The sequence below is a fragment of the Elaeis guineensis genome, chromosome 7, assembly GCF_000442705.2.
Source record: "Elaeis guineensis isolate ETL-2024a chromosome 7, EG11, whole genome shotgun sequence".
NCBI lineage: Eukaryota > Viridiplantae > Streptophyta > Magnoliopsida > Arecales > Arecaceae > Elaeis > Elaeis guineensis.
The window spans coordinates 98,493,139-98,518,236 of record NC_025999.2 but is presented as its reverse complement, the minus strand read 5'-3'; the positions used below and the strand labels follow the sequence as shown (position 1 = coordinate 98,518,236).

Sequence of the window (25,098 nt, the reverse complement as noted above, 5' to 3'; positions counted from 1 at the left end):
CATGACTAGTTGATCCCAAGATCTTTGGTTAGCTCCCTTGAATTTCTTTCTCCTCCACGATGTCCAGGGAGCAATTAAGAAACAAGTAGGAGACAGTTTCATCGTTACCTCCGCAAACCCGGCACTGATCCTCCATCCTTTCTTAGCCAACACTTGCGCCTGTGTAAAGCTGATTCTTAATGCCAAGCAAATAAAGACTTTAATTTTCTCCAACACCACCGTTTTTATGCGAATACAGTCCATAAAATTAGAACACAAAATATCACAAAATACTTATAGACACACATCTCCATGTCGCCGTGAATAAATCTCCGATGTGATCGGTAACAAACGACGCTATCCAATTTGCAGCTTTATTAGTCTTTCGATAGATATGTCAAACAGCCGTCGTAAAAAAATGATCAAAAGATTTTCAGATATTATGAAGCAGTGGATGAACTCCCATCCACTTTGTCTCATTTCTGATTCAGCCACTGACTATGACAGAATCATCTCCCACAAGAATGATCTCTGCATGCAGTACTATTGCTTTTTCAAATGGTCTTATAGAACGGACAAACCATAGTTATAGTTATAGATTTCTACCATATTTTTTTGCATGAAATCTTAAAATCTCGCATTTTGGAGCTGCTTTGGATCCCTCTTTGGGAGTATGCTTGGAGTATTGCTTTAAAAAGTTATATAATTCATAAATATTTAAAATTCTTTATATACGCATGTATGATTGAGGATTTAATAAGCTGTCACCGTAATTTGGAAAAATTAAATGAAGCTGTAACTGCAACACAATTGGACATGTGTGTTGCTTTGGATTCTCGTTCTACCTATTTGGACCTATCAATAGGGTTAAACATTGGCATTCTGGCAGCAATCTAAGTCATATGGGGGCGTATCCCAATGACCACCCGCTACCAGTCTTTATCATTTATCCAACTCATCTACCACTTCCACCATTTCTTTTCACAATCGTCATGGCTATTAGGTTGCATTTATTTTACGCGTATCCATCTCTCCCATCTTCTTATGCACGGAACAACAACGGCACGTCCCCTTATTCCCTTCCTACTTTTAATAATTAAAAAAAAATTAAAGAAGAAGAAGAAGAAAAAAGAAGAAATTATTGTATGGTGTCCGCTACCTCGTGTTACTCTTTCTAGCAGTTATTTTTAGGAACGGAATTGATTTAAGATAGTTTAAATAATAAAAAATATTGGGATAAAATCGACTGACCTCCGTACGTCGATCAATCTCCGACACAATTCGCTCGACATCCGACTCAGGCCCATTAAACAAAGATGATCCTGAAAGCGATTACCAACTCGACAAACCGACACTATTCTCGACCGACCAACCAAACATCCCTCATCGAATCAAGATTGATAGACTGCCGATGTTCGGATTCTACAAACAATAAACTATTTTGACCGTCGATATTTCAGAGTTACTAACCGACAACCGACTCCCGATGTAAAGTCGGCCAACTCATTCAAATATATCATAACCGTCACAGACGGTTACTCCACTGATATCGTAGCGTAATTCATGGGATTAATAATCCACTACGAGATTACCGTCCTGTGATTCTACGCCGCTAATACAGGACCATATCCGACAATTACGATGATCTACTCTATAAAAAGGGGGTAAGGCAACAAGTTTCGGGCAACAAGTTTCGGTAAGTCATTTTTCATGCTAAGCTCTGTCATCGTTTCATTCATTCTATTGTCGTCCAGTCTCTCTCTTTGACTTAAGCATCGGAGGATCCTCATTGGAGACAACTCCGGTCAATGTAGACTTCATTGTGCAGGTGCTCGTCTCCGACGGCAGACGACGAGGAGTTGGCCGCAACAGATTGGTGCGCCAGATAGGGAGAGAGCTAGAAGAAACTCGCAATGACGAAAATCAGAGCTCAACGATCAGTGGCGATCGGATCGGCGAGATACTCTTTCCGTCGGGAAAAGGCTCCTCCCCTGCCTCTGGTAGCAGAGCCCATTTTTTCACGCCCCGTGGTTACTACAGAGGTCCAAATTGCTGCAATCATACAGCAAGTGAACGTACTCACGGAGGCAGTCTAAAGCTCTAACAACAGCAAACCCAGCCACTGCAACCATCGGCGGAGCAACCGATGGCACACTCAATGCCATCCAGACACAGCCATCGTCATCCGCGGCGATCTCTGCCGCCTCCCTCAGAACGGCAATCTCGACTCTCTCAGCGGGATGAGCAGTGACACTCACGGTACTCTCGATGCACCACCCATCATTCACGGACCCTTCTCCTTCCCAGTTGGATCGAGCAAAGAAGGAAAGCGACTGGAGCACCATCTATCTCTCCCTCTAATTCATCAGGAGGATCAATCCCTAGAGTCTCCCATCACCGGCGGCTTGAAGACTACCAACGTAAGTTCGAGAAAATTGACTGCCGACTCGTCCAGCTCCAGACGGACGGTTAAAAATCTTCAAATGACTTCGATTTTCATACTGCCCAGCCTCTCTCCCGACTCATTCTGGACGAATCGGTCCCGACTCGGTTCAAAATGCCACACGTAGAGCCTTATGACAGCTCCACCGACCCAATCGATCACCTTGAGAGCTAGAAGGCTATCATGACAATCCAAGGAGCAACTGACGCCCTTCCATGCATCGGCTTTCCGACTACACTTTGGAAAGCTGCTCGGACTTGGTACTCCGGACTTCGGTCGGAAAGTATTCACTCCTTCGGATAGCTGGAACATTCTTTTGTGGCCCATTTCAGTACTAGCCGGAAGCCGCCACAAACCTCGGATAGTCTCTTTTTGATTAAACAAGGAGAGACCGAAATACTCCGGGATTTTGTGGTCCGATTCAATGCGGCCACATTTGAGGTCAGGGACCTCAACAAGACATGGCCATATCGACTATGAAAAGAAGTCTGAGGGGGTCCTGCTCACGTACTCACTGGATCAGATCTTTCCTCAGACGTATGCTGAACTCTTAGAGCATGCATACAAATACATGCATGCGGACGAAGGAGCTTCTGACCGGTGCCAAATAGAAAAAAAAGTCAGAAGAAAAAGCAAAAGAAAAGTGGGGCTCTAGTCAAATCAAGTAGGCCCCCGTCCGATAAGTGACCCTCACCCCGACAACGGAGTCCAAGACCGACGTATAACAGGTATGATTCCTATACCCCTCTCTCTACTCCTTGTGCATAGATCCTCATGAAAATCGAAGGGGCGAAATATCTATAGCACCCTCCACCGATAAAAATGAGGAATCATGGTCGAAGAAAGTATGGTCGGTTTCACCACGACCATGGTCACGACACTGAACAATGCATCCAGCTTAGGGATAAAATAGAGGCCTGATACGATGAGGCTATCTTGAAAAATATCGGAGGGATCCATCGACTCAACATCCCGTCAATCGACGACCTCAGCAACTGAGGAGGCTGTAAATAATCAGTCGACTGCAGGGGTCATCAACATGATCTTCGGATGACTGAACTGAGGGGTGACTTCTGAAGAAGAGTCGGTGAAACAACAACAACTAAATGTAATAATTTTCTCGAAAGAGGATGTTCAGGGAATCCAAATCCCTCACGATGAGATTATTGTTGTTCCGACAATTAGCTAATAAAAATATGACGAATGTTTTATTCTACTCAACTTTCTTCCAAATGCAACTACTCGAAGAATCAACTGCATTTATGTCGATCATATTTCGGTTCTCTTGTAAAAACTGACGTCCTGACTGTAATTTTAAAGTGACATCAAGAATGAAGGTTTCACTGTAAAAGCCAGAGGATCGACTATCTCGACACCAACTACGTTTTGGTTTCCTTGCAGAACCAACTTATCGACTTCAACGGGAGTCCAGTGCTGGCGACGCAGATCTTCTCTACAAAAGTCACGCTGCCCCCATAGTCAGCTATCCATCGAAGCGGCTGACTAATTTATCGACTTAGTATCAACTAAGAAAGGTAAAATACCAAGATGATCAAGGTCGGATTAAATTATACCGACATGCCACGACCAGTCGAGAGATATTCGGCTTGCCACCGTTTATCAGACAATACAGATCCAATCAAGATCCGATAATGGATATTCGACTTACTATTGTTGTCCTAGATAAATACATCGAAAACTACAGACCAGCAGATTCTACAAAGACTGCGAAATGTCGGATCTACGATCTACATTCAGAAATTATCTACAAACAGACATCGCAAACTCGATGATACAGAGGAATATTTTGAACAAAAGCACTTCTTTCATTATCAAAAAGAAAAGATTATAAAATTGGACCAAAAAAAAAATCAAAAATGTTAACTAGGCTTCATCATCATTCCTCTCCCTTTGTTCGGGAGTAGCATCGCCGACTTGAATGATTTCGGGCCCGACCGGTACTTCTTCCTGTGTCGGGGCAACTTCTTCTTTAGCAACTCCATCTTCTGATCTTGAAGGGACGATGCTGCTCAAATCGAGGTCCGAATATAATTTTTCGACCGCACCACGGCCGTCTTCATATCCGATGCAGTACAAAGTGAAGCCACTTTCGAGGATTTCTTCCTTAAATTTTTTGAATCTCAAAAATCCTCGACTGCCCGACTCAATGCTTCTCTTGCCGACTTTGCTTTCGCCTTTGCCAAATCAGCATCGGCTCGAGCAGACGATAATTCTTCCTCGGCCAGCGCCAGCCTTTTCAGGTTGGCCCGATGACGCCGACGTTCGGCTTCGAGTTCTTCAATACACCCATCTCGCTCTCGTCGAAGCCGATGGAGAGAATGCCTCTTACTCTTGAGCTGCACATCAAGAGCCGAAATAGCCTTATGAGTTGACTTAAGTTCGGCCCCCGAGGATGCCAATTCATCGGTGAGTCGGAAAACCTCCTCCAGGAGTTTAGCTTCCCGCTCCGCAGCCGACTTGAGTTGTTCAAGTGCAGCCGCTTTCTCGGCATCAGTGGCTGTCACCTTATTCTTCACGCACTCCGGATGTCGGCGAACTTCGTGTAGCCGACCTCCAGGTCAGACATATCGTGGATCAACTGCAAACAAAGGATTGGTTGGTTAAAAAAAAAAGAGGGGAAGAGAGAAAGAAAGAAGTTTATCAAAAAAATTTACCGTGATGATTGTCAGGTAAAAGGATGAGAACATATCGACCATTGACCGCTTCCTCGGCACTCCCAATCAACCGGAAGAAGGGTCGCCTGGCACAATCGCTTGGCTAATACAGAATTGGCCAAGGCCGATTCACCCTCAGGCACTTGGAGGTCGAAGTGCACTGCATGGCCCTCGATGCAGCATCATCCATCGATGCCGTCGGAGCTTCCCCCGATCTCTTGTCGGCAGCCTCATGTCCGAGAGCAAGGAAAAACTTGAGCTCGACTGCGCCCCAGCTGAAGGAGCAACTGGTGCAACCGCAGATTGCTTGGGCTCTCTTGCCTCGGCCCGAACCTCTTGGGATGGCGGAACCATCGATGTTGCTTCGACGGTCCCCCTTATCGCCCTCTCCTCGGACGGCACAGCAGGGAGCACTGTCAGAGCCGACAGTGCCAAGATAGGTTCAGAACCCGATACCAACGGGACGTTGGGTTCCGCGACCGACGTTGAAACACCGATCGGGGCTGGAGCTTGGTGTCTTTTCGGCGGACGCGAAGGCTCAGCCTCAGATGCTACCCTCTTCTTGGCAGCGCACTGACGGATATCGATATTTGACACACGTACTCTCTGCTGCATAGCTGTAATTACAATGGAGGTCAGCGCAAGTCAACAAGCAAGGAGAAAATTAAGAGTAACCGACCAACCGTACTATACCTAGGCGAGAAACTGAACTGAGGCCAGTGTCATAAAGGGCCTGTTCGGTTACAAGCTCTTTCTGCTTTGGACCGACATATCTTTCAGCCGATGAAAGTCCTCCTGATCGTCAGCTTCTACTCAGCTGTTATCATTGGGATCAGTTTGGGGATTGCCCCAATGAGAAGGAAAATCCCAAGGAAGAGAAGAAGAGGCAAAGAAAAATTGGTTCTTCCATTCATGAATGGACGATGGAAGATCGGTGATAAATGAAAGACCTTTTCGGAGGTTGAAGAATCACCACCCTCGGACTTTCAGATAAGGTCGAAGGATGAAGAAAGCCCAGAAAAGAGAAAGGCGAGGGACGGTCAGCAACATCCGACACAACAAAGCAAAGCTGATTATTAGGCGGACTGAATTCGGTGCCAGTTGAGCCGGACAAAGTTCATAGTAATCCAAAATATTTCGGATAAATTTTAGAATCAAAATCGAAGATCCGTCCGACGATCTTCGATGTAGAAGGCCACCTGGCCCGATAGCGGGTTGTTCACCCGACCATCGACCCTAGGAGCGAAAAGTTGAAACTGTTTCGAGATTCAAAATTGCCCCCAGAGCCATTCAACATTCGGTTCTGAAAGTGAAGAGGCTCTACGTCCGGACTCGATTAGGATTCATCAGTCAGATTCTCCAGCTGATCTTTTCGAAAAGGAGAAACCCTAACCATGAGGATGACTCTAAAGAAGACAAGAACTTCAAGGAAAAGGACTCGAAAGAAAAGTTAACCTGAGTTGGAGCAACAACCTTGGGCGTTGGAGCAACGATCCGGCAGAGTCCCAGCACCAAAAAATAGTGAAAAGCGAAGATTTGGCTGAAAGCGACCCTATATATAGGATCCCTCAACAGTCGAGATGAAAGCGGTCGAATCAAAGATCACGTCAGATGACGATATGTGACAACATCTGGGCCGATCATGGGTCGGACGGTTCGACGCACCTGTATTAGATCAAACCACGTTACCCCCATCCGCGTGAACAACTTCGACCCAATGACACTCCGATGCATGACAGAAATCCACAAGCCAGAATTAAAATGCATGAGCCGGTTCGCCTTTCCAATATAATAGCTAGCGTCGGCTCACCTTCCGCAAACGACGTCTGACACCAGATCTCTCTGTTGATGCGTGATGCATGTTGTAGCACACCAAAATTAATCCTACTCACTACTATATAGATAGGATGAGTCGGAATTGTATCTGCAGGGATCTTAGTTGATTGTTTTGAAAATATAAAAAAATAAAAATAAAAAAAACTAAAAAAAAGAAGCATAAAAAATAAAATTACTTTTCATTAATCTAATAAAGAAGCATACATAAAGAAAAGAAATAAAATTACGATACAAGATAACTAAACCAAGTTGATATTCTTGCTGCATCCGATGGTGGATGTGTCTCCTTGAATCCTTCGTCTTCCTCCATGCAGACAGCAACAGGATGGCTGGAAGGTTTGGTACAGGAACTCCAAGGAAGAAATGTTGATAAAAGCGATATGTAACAGAGAAAAGGTAGCGGCACTAGGATTAGAACCTCTCCTAGATTTGATGGGATGTGAAAAAAGGGATCTATGGAGGAATATGTTGTGCTAGGGTTAGTACCTCTCCTAGACTTATGAAGAAGAGGAAGAGAGAGAGAAAGAGAAAAGCTTGAAGAGAACTTAGGCGTTGGCTTGATTGAAAAAGAGGAAGGTCTTGGGGTTTTATTTATAGAGTGAGGAGGCTAGGGTTTCATGAAAAGAGAGATGGGAGTGTGAATAAGGATCTTTAGATCTTCATATTGATTCTCCTTCGTTGATCAATAAGTTATGTTCACACTTAGTTCCATTTATCTTTTAATCTGGGCCTTTGATTGGAGAGGTTGCTTGTTGACCCTTGATCTTTAAGTTGCATTCACACTGAAATAAGAGCTGATTGCTTGGTTCACTCAAATCTGAACCAATTTGAGTCTAAATTGAATCGTATGAATCCAAACTCCAATTACCTGCAAAATAGATTAGATAGTATTAAATTTTTAATAAAATAATATTAATGATTACAATATTTAGTGCCTCTAGCATCCTATATTAAGTATTCATCACACCTTCCAATTTGAACTTTACTCGTCCTCGAGTAAAATAGATATATTAGCATTGTACATCAAATTATTCTTGAATTGAAAGTTATCCTAGACATTCCTAACTATAGTTGATATCCGACTAGATCATTAAAGAGATACTTCATTGGATTATCAATTCGACCTAATTAATGGTTGAGTATTAGCCATAAAATTTTTAGAGATCTTCTTTCACCGACTTTCCACTCTACTCTTTTAGTCTTCAAACTTGATGTGAGCAGGATTTATTATCTTCTTACAATTTAGTCTCCTTATTCTTTTTTTTTTAAAAAATATTTATATATATAGTCAGTGCAATGTCCTAACCCCTTAAGCTTTCTAATTGACTCTTATAGCGAGCTTTAGGCCAATGACTCTCAAACCAGTTGGCTTTAGAGCATTAGGTGTAAGCACCCCTCAGGCTTACTAACTCAAGTCAAAAAGGCTATGAGTTAAAACTGACTATACAAAAATTTCTTCACATTCTTACCTTTTGACGCGAACAACAACGCTTACTTAGGCGAAGGGGTCCAGTTACTTAGCGAGAAATGTTAAAATTTTTTTTTTATTTTACCTTTTTTTTTTAAATAATATTTTTTTGCATATCTCGATCTTTCCATCCATACCCCCATAAAGTAGATTCTTCATTGAGATGGTGGGAAAAGGATTCTAGAATCACTTCAAAATTTAGTCTGGTCTAAATTCTTCCATTAATTGGGTATCCTTAATAATTTTTTTCTCGATATCTCTAAAATTATTTAGATCGTTAATCATTTATTGATTAGAGTGCCTAGTTAACTTTAAATTGAGACTAAATTTAGATGCACAAAACTAATTATTTCTGATCATACTCGAGGACTTAATTAGTTATTCTTCCTCCCAACTTAATTTTTATTGTCCCCAATGGAAGAAGAGAATCATGACAAAGCAAAAATAGAGTGTAACAAAGAAGGACACCACCTGAGTTCGATGTGTGTAATGTTGATTAAGATGTCGTTCATTGCTGGGCTAGTGTGTTCTTGACTCCATTGATCATGGTGCTCCCCCAACTTGGCTAATTATCCTTTTTAAAAATTTTATAAAATAAAAAGAAACTGGATAGCTGAAAAATAAAATATTGGGTTGCCTCCCAACAAGTGTTAAGTTTAAGATCTTCAGCCAGACCAAGCCAAAGTTCCATTGTAAATTGGATCCTGTAATTCAATTGAGTCAACTTGCTCGCCATCTCTAATTTCATCCACATAATGTTTCAATCGTTGGTCATTTACTTTGAAGGTATTTTTCTGTTTAAGATCTTTGATTTCAATTGCTCCATGAGAGAACACCTGAGTTACGACATATGGTCCATCCCAACATGAACGGAGTTTTTTAGGGAATAGTCATAACCTCGAATTATAAAGTCACACTTTTTGATTAGGTTCGAACATTTTTTGTGAAATATATTTATTATGATAAGCCTTAGTTCGAGCCTTATAAATTCATGAACTCTCATATGCTTCATTGCATAGTTCTTCTAATTCGTTCAATTGTAGTCTCCTATTACTACTCATATTTTTTATATCGAAATTGAATTGCTTTATGGCCTAAAATGCACGATGTTCTAGCTCTACCGACAGATGGCAGGCTTTTTCAAAAATGAGTCGGTAAGGAGATATTCCTATCGGGGTCCTGTATGCAGTACGGTAGGCCCATAATGCATCGTCTAATCATCCAAACCAATCTTTTCGATCAGGTCTAATTGTCTTTTCAAGAATTCGTTTGATCTTCCTGTTGGAGACTTCCACTTGGCCACTAGTTTGGGGGTGATATGGTATGACAACTTTGTGAGTGATTTCATATTTCTTCATTAAACTTTCAAAGTGCCTATTCGTGAAGTGTGTACCTCCATCACTAATAATGGCTCTTGGGCAACCAAATCGACCTAAGATATTCTGTTGGATGAATTTGATTGCCACCTTGTGATCATTCGTTCTGGTTGCCATGGCCTCAACCCATTTAGATACATAATCTACCACAATCAAAATATATTCATATCCATAGGATGGAGAAAAGGGGCCCATAAAATCGATTCTCCAAACATCAAAAATTTCACGACTAAGATGGGAGATAGGGGCATCATATTTTTTCTAAAAATATTTCTCATTTGCTGACAGTGCAAGCACTCAAGGCAAAATTTATGTGCATCCTTAAATAATATCGACCAGTAAAACCCACTTTGTAACACTTTTGCGATCATTTTCTTCCCACTGAAATGTCCTCCGCATGCATGAGAGTGACAAAAGGTAAGTATACTTTGATACTCACCCTCAGGGACACAGCGTCGAATCACTTGGTCAGGACAATGTTTGAACAATTCGGATTCCTCCCAATAATAATGTTTGACCTACGAGAAGAATCGCTGCTTCTCCTATTTTGTCCAATAGAGAGGAACTTATCCTGTTGCCAAGTAGTTAATGATGTGGGCAAATCATGAGATTTGGTTAGAGGATGTTGCAAAAAATTGTTCGTCAGAAAATTTCTCCTTGACTTCATCTGTACCCATCATATGATCAACTAAGATTCTAGAAATATGATCAGCGATCATATTTTTGGAACTCTTCTTATCTCAAATTTTTAGATCAAATTTTTGAAGCAGAAGGATCTATCTGATCAATCATGGTTTAGTATCTTTCTTTGAGAGCAGATGTTTCAAAATCGTGTGATCAGAATACACTAGAATCTCGGACCCTAACAGATATGAACGAAATTTATTAAGGGCAAATACCACCGCTAGTAGCTCTTTTTCTATCGTAGTGTAATTCAATTGAGCATCGGATAGAGTTTTGCTAGCATAATAGATTACATGTGGCTCTTATTGATTTTTTGACCTAAGATGGTCCCTATTGCAAAATCGAAAGTGTCACATATGATTTCAAATGGGAAGGATCAATCAGGAGTTTTATTATGGATCTGTTGTCAGGGCTGTTCGTAATGTGTAGAAGGCTTGTAGACATTCTTCATTAAAGACAAATGGTGTATCTTTGGCCAGCAGATTGCACAAGGATCTCGATATTTTGCTAAAATTTTTAATGAAGCGTCTGTAAAATCTAGCGTGACCTAAGAAAGATCGTATTTGTCGAACCGAAGTAGGAGGTGGTAGTTTTAAGATGACCTCAATTTTTGCTTTATCTACCTCAATCTTCCTTTCGAAAATAATATGTCCTAATACGATTTCTTTCCAACCATGAAATGGCTTTTTTCCTAACTTAAAACCAAATTTGTCTTCGTGCAGCACTTAAGGACTTTGGAGAGGTTATGAAGACAATCCTCAAAAGTGATTCCAAATATGAAAAAATCATCCATAAATACTTCGAGATATTTATCCATCATATCCGAAAAAAAGGATAAAATGCACTGTTGAAATGTAGCCGGTGCATTGCAGAGTCCGAACAGCATACGTCGAAAAGCGAAAGTACCATAGGGGCAAGTGAAGGTGGTCTTCTTTGGTCATCCGAAAATACAGGTATCTAATTGTACCCCGAATAACCATCTAGAAAACAAAAAAAATGTTGACCTGCTAGTCATTCTAGGATTTGATCGATGAAGGATAATGAAAAATGATCCTTTCTAGTAACGGCATTGAGTTTCCTATAATCAATGCACACTCGCCAATCAGATGGTATGCGAGTGGAAAGCAATTCCTCTTCTTCATTCTCCACCATAGTAATACCTACTTTTTTAGGTACTACTTGAGTAGGGCTGATCCATTTACTATCGGATATGGGTAGATGATTCCAGCATCTAACCATTTTACCATCTCTTTCTTCACTACTTTCCGTATATTTGGGTTCAGTCTCCTCTGCATGTTTTGATGGGATTTGGCATCTACCTCGCAATGAATATGGTGCATATAGATGGAGGGATCAATTCTTTTAGATCGGCAATGGACCAGCCGATAGCCTCTTTATTTTTCTTCAGAACACCAACCAATTGTACTTCTTGATCCGGGGTCAAGTCTGATGCAATGATCATCAGAAGGGTGTCATTAGGTCCTAGGAATGCATACTTGAGTGTGACCGAAAGTGGCTTTAATTCTAGTGTAGGTGGTGATTCTAATGATGGGGCTATGGGTGTATTGGCTAATGTAGGCAATGGCTCATACTTGATTGTCCAATGGGGAGTAGTTTCATCACTTGATGTATCAACTAAAATATTTACTTTTTCACTACCTCCCTCCATATCATAATCGTCCACTCCAAAGTATGTCAAATGGGTGTCTCGAAAATCATGTGCAAAAATTATTGATGTTGCTTCTTCTATAATATCCTCGAATGTATCTATCTCGAAGCAACTATCCATTGATGGTCCCTGGGATGCACTAAACACATTTAATCTCAGTTTCTTATTCCAAATGATACATCCATGACTCCTGTCCTACAATTGATATACGCATTTGCCGTAGCTAGAAAGGGTCTGCCTAAGATAATAGAATTTGCCTTGGATTGCCACTCAGTTTTATGTCAAGGACTAAAAAATTAATTAAAAAATAAAACTCATCTACCTTGACCAAAAATCCTCGATCATCCCATGTGTGTCTTAATTGATCTATCAGCTAACTGTAGAGTGACCGATGTGGGTTTCAATTCTCCGAATCCAAAAAGTTCATAAATCAAGCTAGATAAAAGGTTCACACTCGTCCCTAGATCTAGGAGAGATTGTTCGATGTGAAGGTCTCCTATAATGCAAGAAATGGTAGGGGTATCTGGATCTTTAAGCTTTGGAGGGTAGCGTGCTGGAATACAGAGCTAGCTTGTTCGGTGAGGCATACTTTCTTCAAGAGTTGTAATCGAGATTTGCGTTTTACAATTCCTTCAAAAATTTTGCATAAGTTGGGACTTGTTTGATTGCATCTAAAAGGAGGAGATTAATTTGGACTTACTTAAATAATTTCAACATCTCATCAAGTCTTCCTCCTTTCTTATCCATAAGAGTGGGGGCTTTTAGGGTACTCAAAAATGGGGCTTTAGGCAAGTAAGGTGATTCCGGTATAGTTGGTCCCTTTTCTACTTTTGTGTCCTCCTTGCTCTTAGGTGTTTTGGGCTTAGTCAAAGTCTAGGGCGGTCTCATTGATTTTACTCGTATGTTCAATGACCTTCCCACTTTTGAGAGTCATGATTGATTTGGCATGTTCAGAAAAGGTATCTAGAGTATTGGAGCTCTCAACCATGAATTGTCCTCTCGAATTGCTCTCAGATTGGCTAGATAATTTTCCTCCTTCTCCTACTGACTGCGGTTGCTAGTTGACCTATTGGGGTCTCTAGGTTAGCAATGGATTGCATGTGGGAGTTAAGGATCTGGGTGTTGACTTCTAATCGTTCTAGCGCTTTTAGAACCTTATCCTCAAAAGCTGAGCTGTGACCAGTGATAGATGGTTGAGGAGTATTTTGAAACTGGTGGTATGGTCCATGCCTATATGTCATGTCCTGATAATTTGATTTAGGTACAACAAGGCCAACCACTGGCTGTGATCTCCAGAAAAAATTGGATGGTTTCTCCAGCTGGGGTTATAAGTATTCGAATATGGATCATTTCCTGATCTACGAGCTTGTTGGGCTTGAGCTTGCAGGACATGCTCATGCACAAATTCAGAAAATTGAGGTACGATTGGATATTCACTAACAAAATGAGTCGGACTTGCATACGATGCACAAACATCTTGCACTAGATTAGGTAGAATCGAAGAGTATCCGATATTCAGAAGATGGTCTAATTTTTGAGACAACTCATCTACCTTACTATGGATATCCATAACATTTTCAATCTGATAGATTCCACCTCTTTTCTGTTGAGACATGTGTTGTTCTCTAGAGGTGGCAACATGTGATGTAGGAAGTTCTCACTAAGTTTTCAAAGAGCTGCCAAGCCTCGTCCTCACTCTTTAGCATGAATGTCCCACCACATGATGCATCGATCATTTGTCGGTGTTTCTCCGATAACCATCATAGAAACACTGAACAAGTTACCATTTGGAGACAGCGTGGTGGGGGCATTTACGAATAAGATCTCTTAACCTTTCTCATGTCTCATGAAAAAGTTCACCATCCAATTGGAAAAAACTAGTGATGGCTTTTCTAATTTGATTCGTTTTTCCAATTGAAAAGTATTTCTTGAGGAATTCTCTCTGAAGATGGTCTTAAGTTGAAATGATTATGAAATCTAAGGAGTTTAACCAATGCTTGGTTTGTCCTTAAGTGAAAAAAGACTTGATTTCGTATTGTGCCGCCTCCACAGGAAGAGGCTGGATACATGACAAGTAAGTGTAAGATGAGGGAGTAAAATACTCTCTCAATTGTCATAGTGGGTCAGTCTCTTGTTTTGGATCTATGATTTTGATTTAGTTTATACGAATCATTTTTTTCTAGCTCTAAGTCTAATGGGTATAAATCAGATTGTAATGATCGCGTCCTAGCATGCACCCAAAAGATTTCATCGAGTTTTAATTTCAACAATTTTTTTTTTTTTTGAAAGAGAAGAGGAGAGTAGGAGGAGGAAAAGAATTCTAAAGAAGAGAACCTAAGGAGTTCTAATACTAAGAAGATAGAGAAAATTAATTAGATTTGATATTTTTAGTCAACAATCAATCCTATCTATGAGTTATCCTAAATCTAGACAGCTCCTAACTGTCAAGGTCACCTTCAAGCACTCCAAGTAGCAGACTAGCCGCTCAACTGGTCAAGTAAGTGTAAAGTTGGTGGGGGTCCCCCCGTTGCTTTCTTTAGACACCAACTGTGTTAGCCAGGTTGGCGAACGAAACCAATTAATGAACCACCTTCTTTCAGGATGTAATCTCTGAACCACTTTCGTAGACACCAGTTAAACTGACTAACCTGAATGTGGTCTAACTTTTAGGGTTCCTTGTCCTACTGAGCTCGAGGATCCTTAAGGGTCAATGTCTAATCGATTTTAAATTAGAAGTTTAGGTCAATGTAATTGCAAGATGGTGATTTGTGGGTCAAGGAAGGGTGATGAAATTCTACCTTATATTGATTAGGATTTTGTCCTTAAGATTTTTTTTATGAAAATATGCAATGCAAAAGAAAAAATATCCAAACATGTTAAGTGGATTTTAAAATTTAATTAATTTATTTATATTAGTCAAGTGTTATGTATTATCGTTGTATTCTTTTTATATTATGTTATCTTTTAGCAAGAAGAAATAAAAAGTAAGTTTTTAAATTAGGTTAATTAGATATTAGAAGATCAAGTGAATCTAACTAAATGAAAAGTAAATCATACTAAGATTAAAAGGCAAGTAGGTATTCTACAAATAAAGTAATAAATTAAATCTACTTTTAGGATAATAAATTATTCTAAGTTATAGAAAGTAGTAAATCACTAAGAATAATAGGCAATAATAAATAAAGTAACTACTTAACTATATAAATAAGGTAATCTCACAGTTAAGAATAAAAGGTAACTATGTAATCCAAATAAAAAGCTAAGAATCTAATCTACTTATGAAGTAGAAAATTACTAATTATATAAAACAGTAAATTATTTTAATCTATAGAAAGTAGTAAATTGCTAGATTATAGAAAGTAGAAAATATTTTTATGAATATAAATAAAGAAATCTAAATATAAAATAGTAAATCTACTATATACGAAGAGTAATATGAGGTAGAAATTTTGAAAAAGAATACATAAAAGGCGATCAAGCAATCTAAAGTAAGAAATAAAAATCTAGAAAGTAGTAAAATATATTTTTTTATTTTATAGATTTTTTTTTGAATTTTTTTTTTAAAACAATCACGCCAAAATCTCCAGCAACAGCGTCAAAATTTGATACATGTCGTAGCATACCAAAATTAACCCTACTCACTACTATGTAGATAGGGTGAGTCGGGATTGTATCCGCAGGGATCTTAGTTGATTGTTTTGAAAATATAAAAAAAAAATAAATTATAAAAAAAATAAGAAAGAAAAGAAGCATAAAAATAAAATTACTTTTCATTAATCTAATAAAGAAGCATACATAAAGAAAAGAAATAAAATTATGATACAAGACAACTAAACCAAGTTGATCTTCTTGCTGCGCCTGATGGTAGATGTGTCTTCTTGAATCCTTCGTCTTCCTCCATACAGATAGTGACAGGATGGCTGGAAGGCTTGGTACAGAAATTTCAAGGAAGAAAGGTTAATGGAAGCGGATATATAACAGAAAAAAGGTAGCGGCACTAGGATTAGAACCTCTCCTAGATTTGATGGGATGTAGAAAAGAGATCTATGGAGGAATATGTTGTGTTAGGGTTAGTACCTCTTCTAGACTTATGAAGAAGAGGAAGAGGAGAGAAAAAGAGAGAAGCTTGAAGAGAACTTAGGCGTTAGCTTGATTGAAAAAGAGAGAGGCCTTAGGTTCTATTTATAAAGTGAGGAGGCTAGGATTTCATGAAAAGAGAGATGGGAGTGTGAATAAGGACCTTTGGATCTTCATATTGATTTTCCTCCGTTGATCAATAAGTCGTGTTCACACTTAGTTCCATTTATCTTTTAATCTGGGCCTTTGATAGGAGAGGTTGCTTCTTGACTCTTAATCTTTAAGTTGCATTCACACTGAAATAAGAGCTGATTGCTTGGTTCCCTCAAATCTGAACCAATTTGAGTCCAAATTAAATTGTATGAACCCAAACTCCCAATTATTTGCAAAATAGACAAATAGTATTAAATTATTAATAAAATAACATTAATGATTATAATATTTAGTGTCTCTAGCGTCCTAAATTAAGTATTCATCAATGCGATAGTTCAAGGATGACAAAGTGGATGATCGATCGTATTCCGGAGAATGTGACGACAGAACCAAGACTCGACATGATAGATAACAACTCCTCTTGTCCAAAGCAACTGATCACGAGGCTACGCACGCGACAACTCGTCATTGGACTTGAGAGTGGAGGGGGCAACTGTTGGGATAAAACCGACTGACCTCCATACGCCGATCAATCTCCGGCGCAATCCGCTCGACACCTGACTCAGGCTCATTAAACAAAGACGATCTTGAAAGCGATTACCAACTCGACAGGCTGACGCTACTCTCGACCAATCAACCGAACACCCCTCATCGAATCAAGATCGGTAGGCGGCTGATGTTCGGACTCTACAAACAATAAGCTACTTCGGCTGTCGGTATTTCAGAGTTACTATCCGACGACCGACTTCCGACGCACAGTCGGTCGATTCATTTAAATATATCATAGCCGTCACGGACGGTTACTCCACTGATATCACGATACAATTCATGAGGATTAATAACCCATTACGAGATTACCGTCTTGTGATTCTACGTTGCTAAATACGGGATCATATCCGATAGCTACGATAATCTACTCTATAAAAAGGGGTAAAACAATAAATTTTGGTAAGCCATTTTCATGCTGAGCTGTATCTTTGTTTTCATTCATTTTACTATTGTCCAGTCTCTTTCTCTGACTTAAGCATTGAAGAATCTCTATCAAAAATAATTTTATCAGTATAAATTTTATTTTACAGGTATTCATCTCCGATGACAGACGATGAGGAAGTTAATCGCAACAGAAAACATCATTTGAACGTATTTTTTAACTCTCAGAAATCCCGAGAACCCTGTTACCATTTTATTGTTGAGAAGGGAAGAGAGATGCGAAATAAAGACAACATCCATATATGAGTCCATAGTACAAGATCATACTTTACTCCTGAGATAACGAAACTGCCTCTCCGGTCCTCACTTCTTCGCTTCCTCCTCCTCCTCGTCCTCGAAGGCGGCGACAGGGTATGATCTCCCGATCCCGGTGGTGGTCTTGAAGGTGATCTTGGTGTGATCGCCATCGTCGATGTACATGTCGGAGAGGGAGACCCAGATGAGAAGCTCCTTGGTCTTGACCCCGGTCACCCGCTTCATCCGCCAGTCCTCCACGAAGGCCGTCACCTCCGTCGCGTACGACACCGTCCTCCCGATCTTCTTGAACACGTGCTGGCTCCCCTTCCTCTGCTTCATCCACACGAACCCCGTCGCCCGGTTGTACCCCACCTCCTCCAGCCCGCTCAGCGGCAGCAGCCCCTTGGGCAGGTGGATCTCCCCAAGCAGCTCCAACGATTTCTTCTTGCACAGCTCCACCCCGTGGTAAACCTCCGCCCCCTCCCTCTGCCTGTCGATCCCCTGCCGCGCCGCCATACCTATGCTCTTTCTCTGCTCCTCTTTTCCAATTCTAGGTTTCTTGCTGCGGGGTCTTTTCATAGGCACGGTGGTGAAGGGAAGTTACGAAATCCCCTGGAGTTTAAGCATCGATTGATGGAAAAGATTGAATCAAGAAGAAGAGAAAAGACATTAAATGCATAGTAACGTGGGTTATTAAGGAAGAAAAAGTATTAAATACGTGGCAGCGCACGTTGTTTAAGAGGGAAAAAGGTATTAATTATCCCTGGTCACTGTGGACCAAGTCCAGCCAATAATTTTACAAGAATGACGGCTTTGACCGTCGGAATGGGCCCGTAGTCCCGCGTCCTCACGGGCTTGGTGGGATTCGCTTGTTGGTCGCTAACGAGTCGAGGATGCGGGCGAGAGATCACCAACAATCGGGTCGCCTAGTACGGGTTTTCTGTTAGAAGTTGCTACGGGGCACGAGCATACTGGCAAAAATGTGATCACCCGCGGCGCGGCTGATACAAGTATGTGTGGCACAGGGTAATGGATGATCCTAGTACTAATTTCATGCTGAATTAGATTAGAAATCATACCACTTTCCATGTGAGGAAATTTCTGTTTTCCTTATCTTATCCTAGTACTAATTTCATGCTGAATTAGATAAGAAATCATGCCGCCTTCCATGTCAGGAAATTTTTGTGTTCCTTATCTTATCCTAATGTTAATTTCATGCTGAATTAGATAAGAAATCATACCACCTTGCATGTGAGGAAATTTCTGTGTTCCTTTTCTTATCCTAATACTAATTTCATGCTGAATTAGATTAGACATCATACCACCTTCCCATGTCAGGAGATACTGTGTTCCTTCCTTATCTTCTTTTCATGTACAAGCTATCGAATTTAATAGGTGCGGATTAGTGGGCATACACCATAAAAGACTAGTTTTATATGGGTTTAAGCCATACATCAGCCATCCATCCATCAGCTCTTCCATGGTATTGCTTTCCATCGCTTATCATATCATTAGGGCTAGTATAAAAGTCAAAAGATTCGTGTGGTACGTGTCAGCCAATATCCAGCATAACGTTTATGTTTAAAAAAAAAAAAAAACAATAAAATGAGCATTAATATGATGGATGATCTCTAGCATTCATATGCATAATTTTTTATATTGACTTGCCTATACAGGATAAGCAAGCCAGCAACATACTTGACAAATCCCGTATCCGTCATATAAAGGAGAGCATGTAATTGTTTTTTTTAAAAAAAAGGGGGATCCGGGAGCTCAGGGGGAACAATTTGTTTCACATCAAAGTTGAGCCTTGTAGCGTTCTCTTGCTTCACAGCGCCGTACAGGGTGCAGAGGATCGATTTAATCTGGCACAGGTGAAAGTGGGTCAACCACAGGGATCGTGCAAGGAATCACCACCTTAAGAGGCCAATGTTTCATTAAACTTTATTTTCTGAGCACGAGCCATAGTTATAGGTTCTTCCATTCATCTATTAGAATGTATTGGAGGTTGGTTTCCTTAGGAATATGCAGAGTCTATTTGCTAGTGAGCTATTACGTACAAGCATGCTTGTGCAGTGTCGTGGGTTAACCAAAAAAAAAAAAAAAAGACAAACTTAGTTAAAAGTCTGCAGAAGTTTGATGGAGTAGAGTTCCAATAAAATTAGCAAAGATAAATACAGAGCATGGACATACTCTAACATTTGTTCCAATCGATCTAATCATACATGGTGTGATAGTGATTGCCAAAACTAGATACGTGACAAATCTGACTTTGAGACATTGATGTGTGACCATATATATATTGTTACATTTATATCAATACAAACATACTATGATAAAAGTTCCTATGCTATATGTGAGGGAAAGCATAAATGATTATATTGTATGTACATAAGTACATAACCTTTTTTTATATTTAGCTGACTAAAATTTTATGCTATTTAGCTGAGTAATAGTTGCAGTTGGCTTCTCCTTGCTCCAATTGGCTTTATACATGAGTTTTCTCCCTGCAATAATGCCTCCACCACAGAAGAAAGATATGCAGGTACCTGTTTGGTTGTGATAATTTCTCCCACCTAGTCGAACAGTGTGATTACTAGGAGTCATTATTTTTCCTCAAAATTTATGTGCACAGAGATCTTGGCAAGAACATGGGTTTTATGTGGTTTCCGTGGATTAGCTATATCGGCGTCCTCACATGATGTTAGTTGCTATCACTTGTTGATACGCTAACTAGGGTCCACGGATAGCTGTTGATTTAAACATCAAAGGCTGCAATTGATTTTGGCTTGGCTCCAAAGATTGAACCAAAATCTCCAACTACACAAAATGCTCACTCTAAGAGAAGTGGCGTTTAATGCCATCTCATTGGTGCACTCTATCACTTTGAAGTCCGAATTGGCTTCATGTATTGTGAGCATCTTGAATTCGGTCCAGCCACCCGGCCGAGGACTCTAAACCTAGATTTCTAGCCCAACCGGACTGGTTAATTTTGTCCAGGTCCAATTTGAGCCTCTTTCGCGGATTTGTAAGCCCAGACCTTGCCAACAGGATGCTGTTCAGCTTCATCGTTCTTTGGCGGCCCAAATCTTGAGCAGGAGCCCATTTGTTTGGGTCGCTCAATCCCCTCGGCCTGGATAGGCCATTAACAGCCCCGCCAATTGATTCTGCCAGCAACAAAAAAAAAAACAAGTCAAATTATGACATGCCGGTTTCTTTTTCCTTCTGAACATGCAGGTATTATCAACAACCCATAAATTAACTACCCAGGATGAGTGATAACAAGAAAGCTATTGAAAGCTGTTGCCATCAACATCTTCAACTTTTGTTAACAACATCAATTTATGGACATAAATCTAATAATAACGCATCACATCTGTCTTTTGTGATATTAAATTACTAGATGTAAATGAATTTTTTATTGTTTTTTTTTTTTGTTAATGGTACATTCATAGTACTTTCTCTTTTGGGCCGGTAAAAGTCAATGCCTTAATTATGTGGTTATAATATTGAAAGTTCATTATTCCATATCTTTTGAGACATCTGTTTCTTTGAAGGCAAAAAGGTGGTGTCAGCTAATGTGGCATAATTTTTTCTGAAATCTTTGCTGCCCTATAAGTATACATTATACATCTATTCCTCCACTAGCATGCTCCTCATTTTCTTCCCTATTGTTGTTTATGGCAAATTGATAAATGTTATAAGGTGGACTCATTTATTTTTCCTCTCTGTGAAGAATTTTTATTGGATAGCTCGAATAATGTGATTTTAAATATATAATTACAAGATATGATTTTTCTTTTGTTGGCACTGGATAAGAGGTGAGTTTGAAATGCTTAAGAGCATTATCTTCAATTATTAGCACTATTTATCATCCGACGGTAAAACTATCAACAGTCAAGTTTTCAAGTACAAAGCTATCAAATGAGGAGTTTTTAAATTTATGTATTTAATTCGAAATATTCTAATAATAAATAAGTTATGATATTCTCAAACACGTGCTTATTGCTTCATGGCTTTGCTGAAGGGAAAAAATAATATTACTTAGAAGCAACCCACATTGTGGATCTATTTCATATCAATAAAAAGTTTGAGCCAGATTTGGAAATATATTATTGACATTATATAATGTTATGGGATGCTATTTTTTTTAATGCTATATCTGCACATGGTATACAAAGATAGTGATGGTAAAAGAGGATGCTCGAGGGCTATATAAATCTATAGGACCTGCACCAGCTGCTACCAAGAGATCCAGCAGCCAGCACCCAAAACCATAACCAAAATGACAAGGACCTCAAAAGATACAACTTGGACCAAGGTTTGTACATACATTTTCCCTTTCAAAGAAAGGGGAACACAAAATCTAAATCTTAGTATTGCTGCAAGGTTCAAAATCTCAGATAGCGAGATTGGATGAAGCTTTGCTGGAGTGGCTGTAGCAATTCGATCTGAATCTCCTTCGGAAGAATCTGCAAAACAAGTCAAAAATCGGTAGGGATTCTCCGGTCATTGATCCTCCGATGCTTAAGTCAATTTGAATCTCGAGAACAGGAAGTGAAAAAAGTAGAATAGAGAATAGGAGGATTTATATAAAACTAAAGGGTTTATGACTTTGTGGGAGCTAGAGTCCCAGCGGCAGAGTCTTCTTTAGTTTAAGCTCTAGTTTGAGCTTGGGACTTGGAAGTCATAACTTTTCTAGAGGATCTCCTGACCCTCTATTTATAGAAGGATTGATGAGGCCGTTAAAAAATTTGTTAGATCGTTGAAGGAGTTTGTTAGGCCGTTAGAGATCAGCTGTAAGTGAGTTAGAGCATAGTTGTATATATTAGTTGGAAATGAGGTCATATTTAGCTATATATGCTAGTTGGAGATGAGTTGTAGCATGGTTGTATGTGAAATCATGGCTAGCTTGACTTAGTTGTAGAGATTATAGCAAGCTCTCGCAGAATGATTGCTGCCGTTAATGTAATGATTTACCTTGATAAAAGATCAAGGTGAGATCAAGTATCATATGAGATCGAATGTCTCAGATATATGGAACACTTTGCTTCAAGTCAATATTTATATGAGCTGAAATAAATCAGATCGATATTTATATAAGTTGAAATAAATCAGATTAGTATTTATATGAGCTGACCATAATACTATAACAAAAGTCAATTCAGATAGCTTAGGTCAGCATTCAGCCTCCAATTCAGGTCGCCATTCAGCCTCCAATTTAGATCGGTTTATATGAACTCAACCTTCAATTCAGATCGGCTTTCTTATGAGCTCAGTCTCTGGTTCAGATCGACTTTTTATGAATTTAGCTTCTAATTCAGATCGATTTTATATGAACTCAGTCTTCAATTCAGATTGACTTTCTTATGAGCTAAGGTAGGATAACCCCTACAATACTTAGGATCGGTGTGTTGAGTGGGTATAATCTTGAAACATTAGGCAGAATAATTTGGGGAAGAGATGTAACTCCTGAAAGATCTGACTAGTTTCCAGAGTACCAATTGATCTTAAATAGATTATCCAGCAAATGGAATTTATGTATAGATTAAATGAATTACAGAGGAACCCATTTGACAATAACTTAGGCAGCTGATTAATGCAACAAGGAACTCAAATAGGCAAGGTCCTGTAGGAAGCTTTATGACAACAGCCAGCATAAAGAAAACAACCAACAGAAAACTTTGTAAATATGTAATTATGCGTAGAAAAATTCCCTGTAGGTCATAGAATATCACGGTGACTAAGTTTCCACTGATCCTCACTTGTAGACCGTCCAATCAATAAGTTAAGAAGCATAAAAAGCAAAACTATCTAACACTGTATATTTAATTGGAAGCCACAAATAATATATATGTTGTGATATAGGAGAGAGGATATTATTAGTCTCACATTAGTTGTAAGTCAAAAAAGACTTTGATTTATATGGAAATAGGATTTTCTTTCTCTCATAAGATGTTTTTTAAGAGCAAAACTATGAGGCTTCATGCTATAGTAGTCAGAGGCTAAAATGGACGATATCTCAAATATGATCCTCGTAACAATAGAGCCGAGTATGAATGGAATTTGGGTCACTAACAAGTAAGAATGACACTAAGTCACAATGTGCTTAGTTTCAAGTATCAACAGCCTATTATGCTAGTTCTCAATGCCAGGATAATGATAAGTGGGTAGAAAAATATTGTGCCACTGGAAGCATTGCTGTGCCAATTGGACAAGAATATAATAGATGATAAATACATGGCTGCATGAGCAAGATAAATAGCATAAGAGTGTGGATCACCTTGTTACATAAACCTCGGGTACAGTGGCCGTGGAAAAAAGTTATGCGCCAAACTCCAGTAGTTAGTTCAGTTGAACCTCACCTGCTGCCACCAGAAAGTACCAGAACCTTCTCTCTTTAACATTTTATGCTTTGACTGGACTTGATTAAGGGACATATTGGAGTGACAATTAGTACACAATGTGGCCATCATTCAAGATTTATCTTTATGATATATTGAATATCCCTATAATCAGCCATTAAAATTTTACACAATTCTAGAGGTAAGATGTCACCACAATTATAATTAAAATTGCCTTCCAAAACTACTATGAATAAATAATTAGCAGCCTTGTCAGCTTTCTGGAAAGTATGAGATGCCATAAATCCTCTAAGAGAGGATTTTCATTGGTTAATGTCTCCCGATAAAGGAGACTTAGTTAGCTTACCTGAAGATGACTTGAAGATCCATTTGATAATAGTTAATGAGTCACCCCCAGCCATAATCTTTGTGTTTGCAGTTCATTAACAGTCACTATCATATCCAACCAATTATACAAGGGCAGTAGTTGGTGGTAGAACTCTATTCATAAACATTTTTTTTTTTTTCAAAATTTTTTTTTTGGTGGGGGTAAGACTTGTTTTTTAAGAAACTCTATTCATAAACATTCATATCTACTTTGTTTCCACTAAATGTGATACGGAAAATGGTAAAGATTACAAAGTGCAAAAACCGGTGAACGATTAGAGAAGGTGGAGTCGTTCGCTCGAGCGGCCGATCTGTTCTGAGGTCCGGTTGGTCATGTACACGTGTCAGTCGTCAATTGGCTATGACAACGTGCTCCCGGATGAGTAATCGTTAAATGCACGCTACCACGCAGGCACAAAATCCCGCACACCAGGCTTGAGCCAGCCGGCCGCCCTTCCTCCGCCTCTGGCCCCGGCCGCGATCGCAGTCTGGAGCGACAGAGATCGGGCTGCGATAGGCGCCCTTTTCCGTGGTTGACTCCCAACTCCGAAGCGCCATAAAGCAGTCCGGCCCACTGCTCCTCCTCTCCTCTTCTCCCTCCCAGTCTCCCGTCCTTGCCCCCGGATCTCGTCGAAGAAAAGACGAGGAGTAGAAACCCTAATACCTCACAGCGGCGGGCATGTCGTCCAGGCCTTTACCTTATTCGATGCAAGACGTCGATTACGACAATGCCAAGTTCCGCCACCGATCCCGTTTCAAGGTTCCCTTCCCTCCTCCTTT

At 39.8% G+C, this 25,098-nt stretch overlaps 1 protein-coding gene and 1 non-coding gene across 2 annotated transcripts; one reads left to right on the top strand and one right to left on the bottom strand.

The window, feature by feature from the left end:
* Nucleotides 1-13,923: 13,923 nt before the first annotated feature.
* On the top strand, nucleotides 13,924-14,029 carry LOC140859516 (small nucleolar RNA R71). The gene has a single exon (XR_012143054.1). It is a non-coding gene; the product is annotated as a small nucleolar RNA R71 (small nucleolar RNA).
* A 3,382-nt stretch (nucleotides 14,030-17,411) lies between these two features.
* On the bottom strand, nucleotides 17,412-18,135 carry LOC140859202 (uncharacterized). Its single transcript, XM_073260838.1, has one exon. The coding sequence runs from the start codon at nucleotides 18,101-18,103 to the stop codon at nucleotides 17,654-17,656; it is 450 nt and encodes a 149-aa protein (XP_073116939.1). The 5' UTR covers nucleotides 18,104-18,135; the 3' UTR covers nucleotides 17,412-17,653.
* Between the last annotated feature and the right edge of the window lie 6,963 nt (nucleotides 18,136-25,098).

Bases quoted from the DNA above. Each gene is read 5' to 3' on its own strand.
- LOC140859202 (XM_073260838.1), bottom strand. From the start codon at position 18,103: ATGGCGGCGCGGCAGGGGATCGACAGGCAGAGGGAGGGGGCGGAGGTT.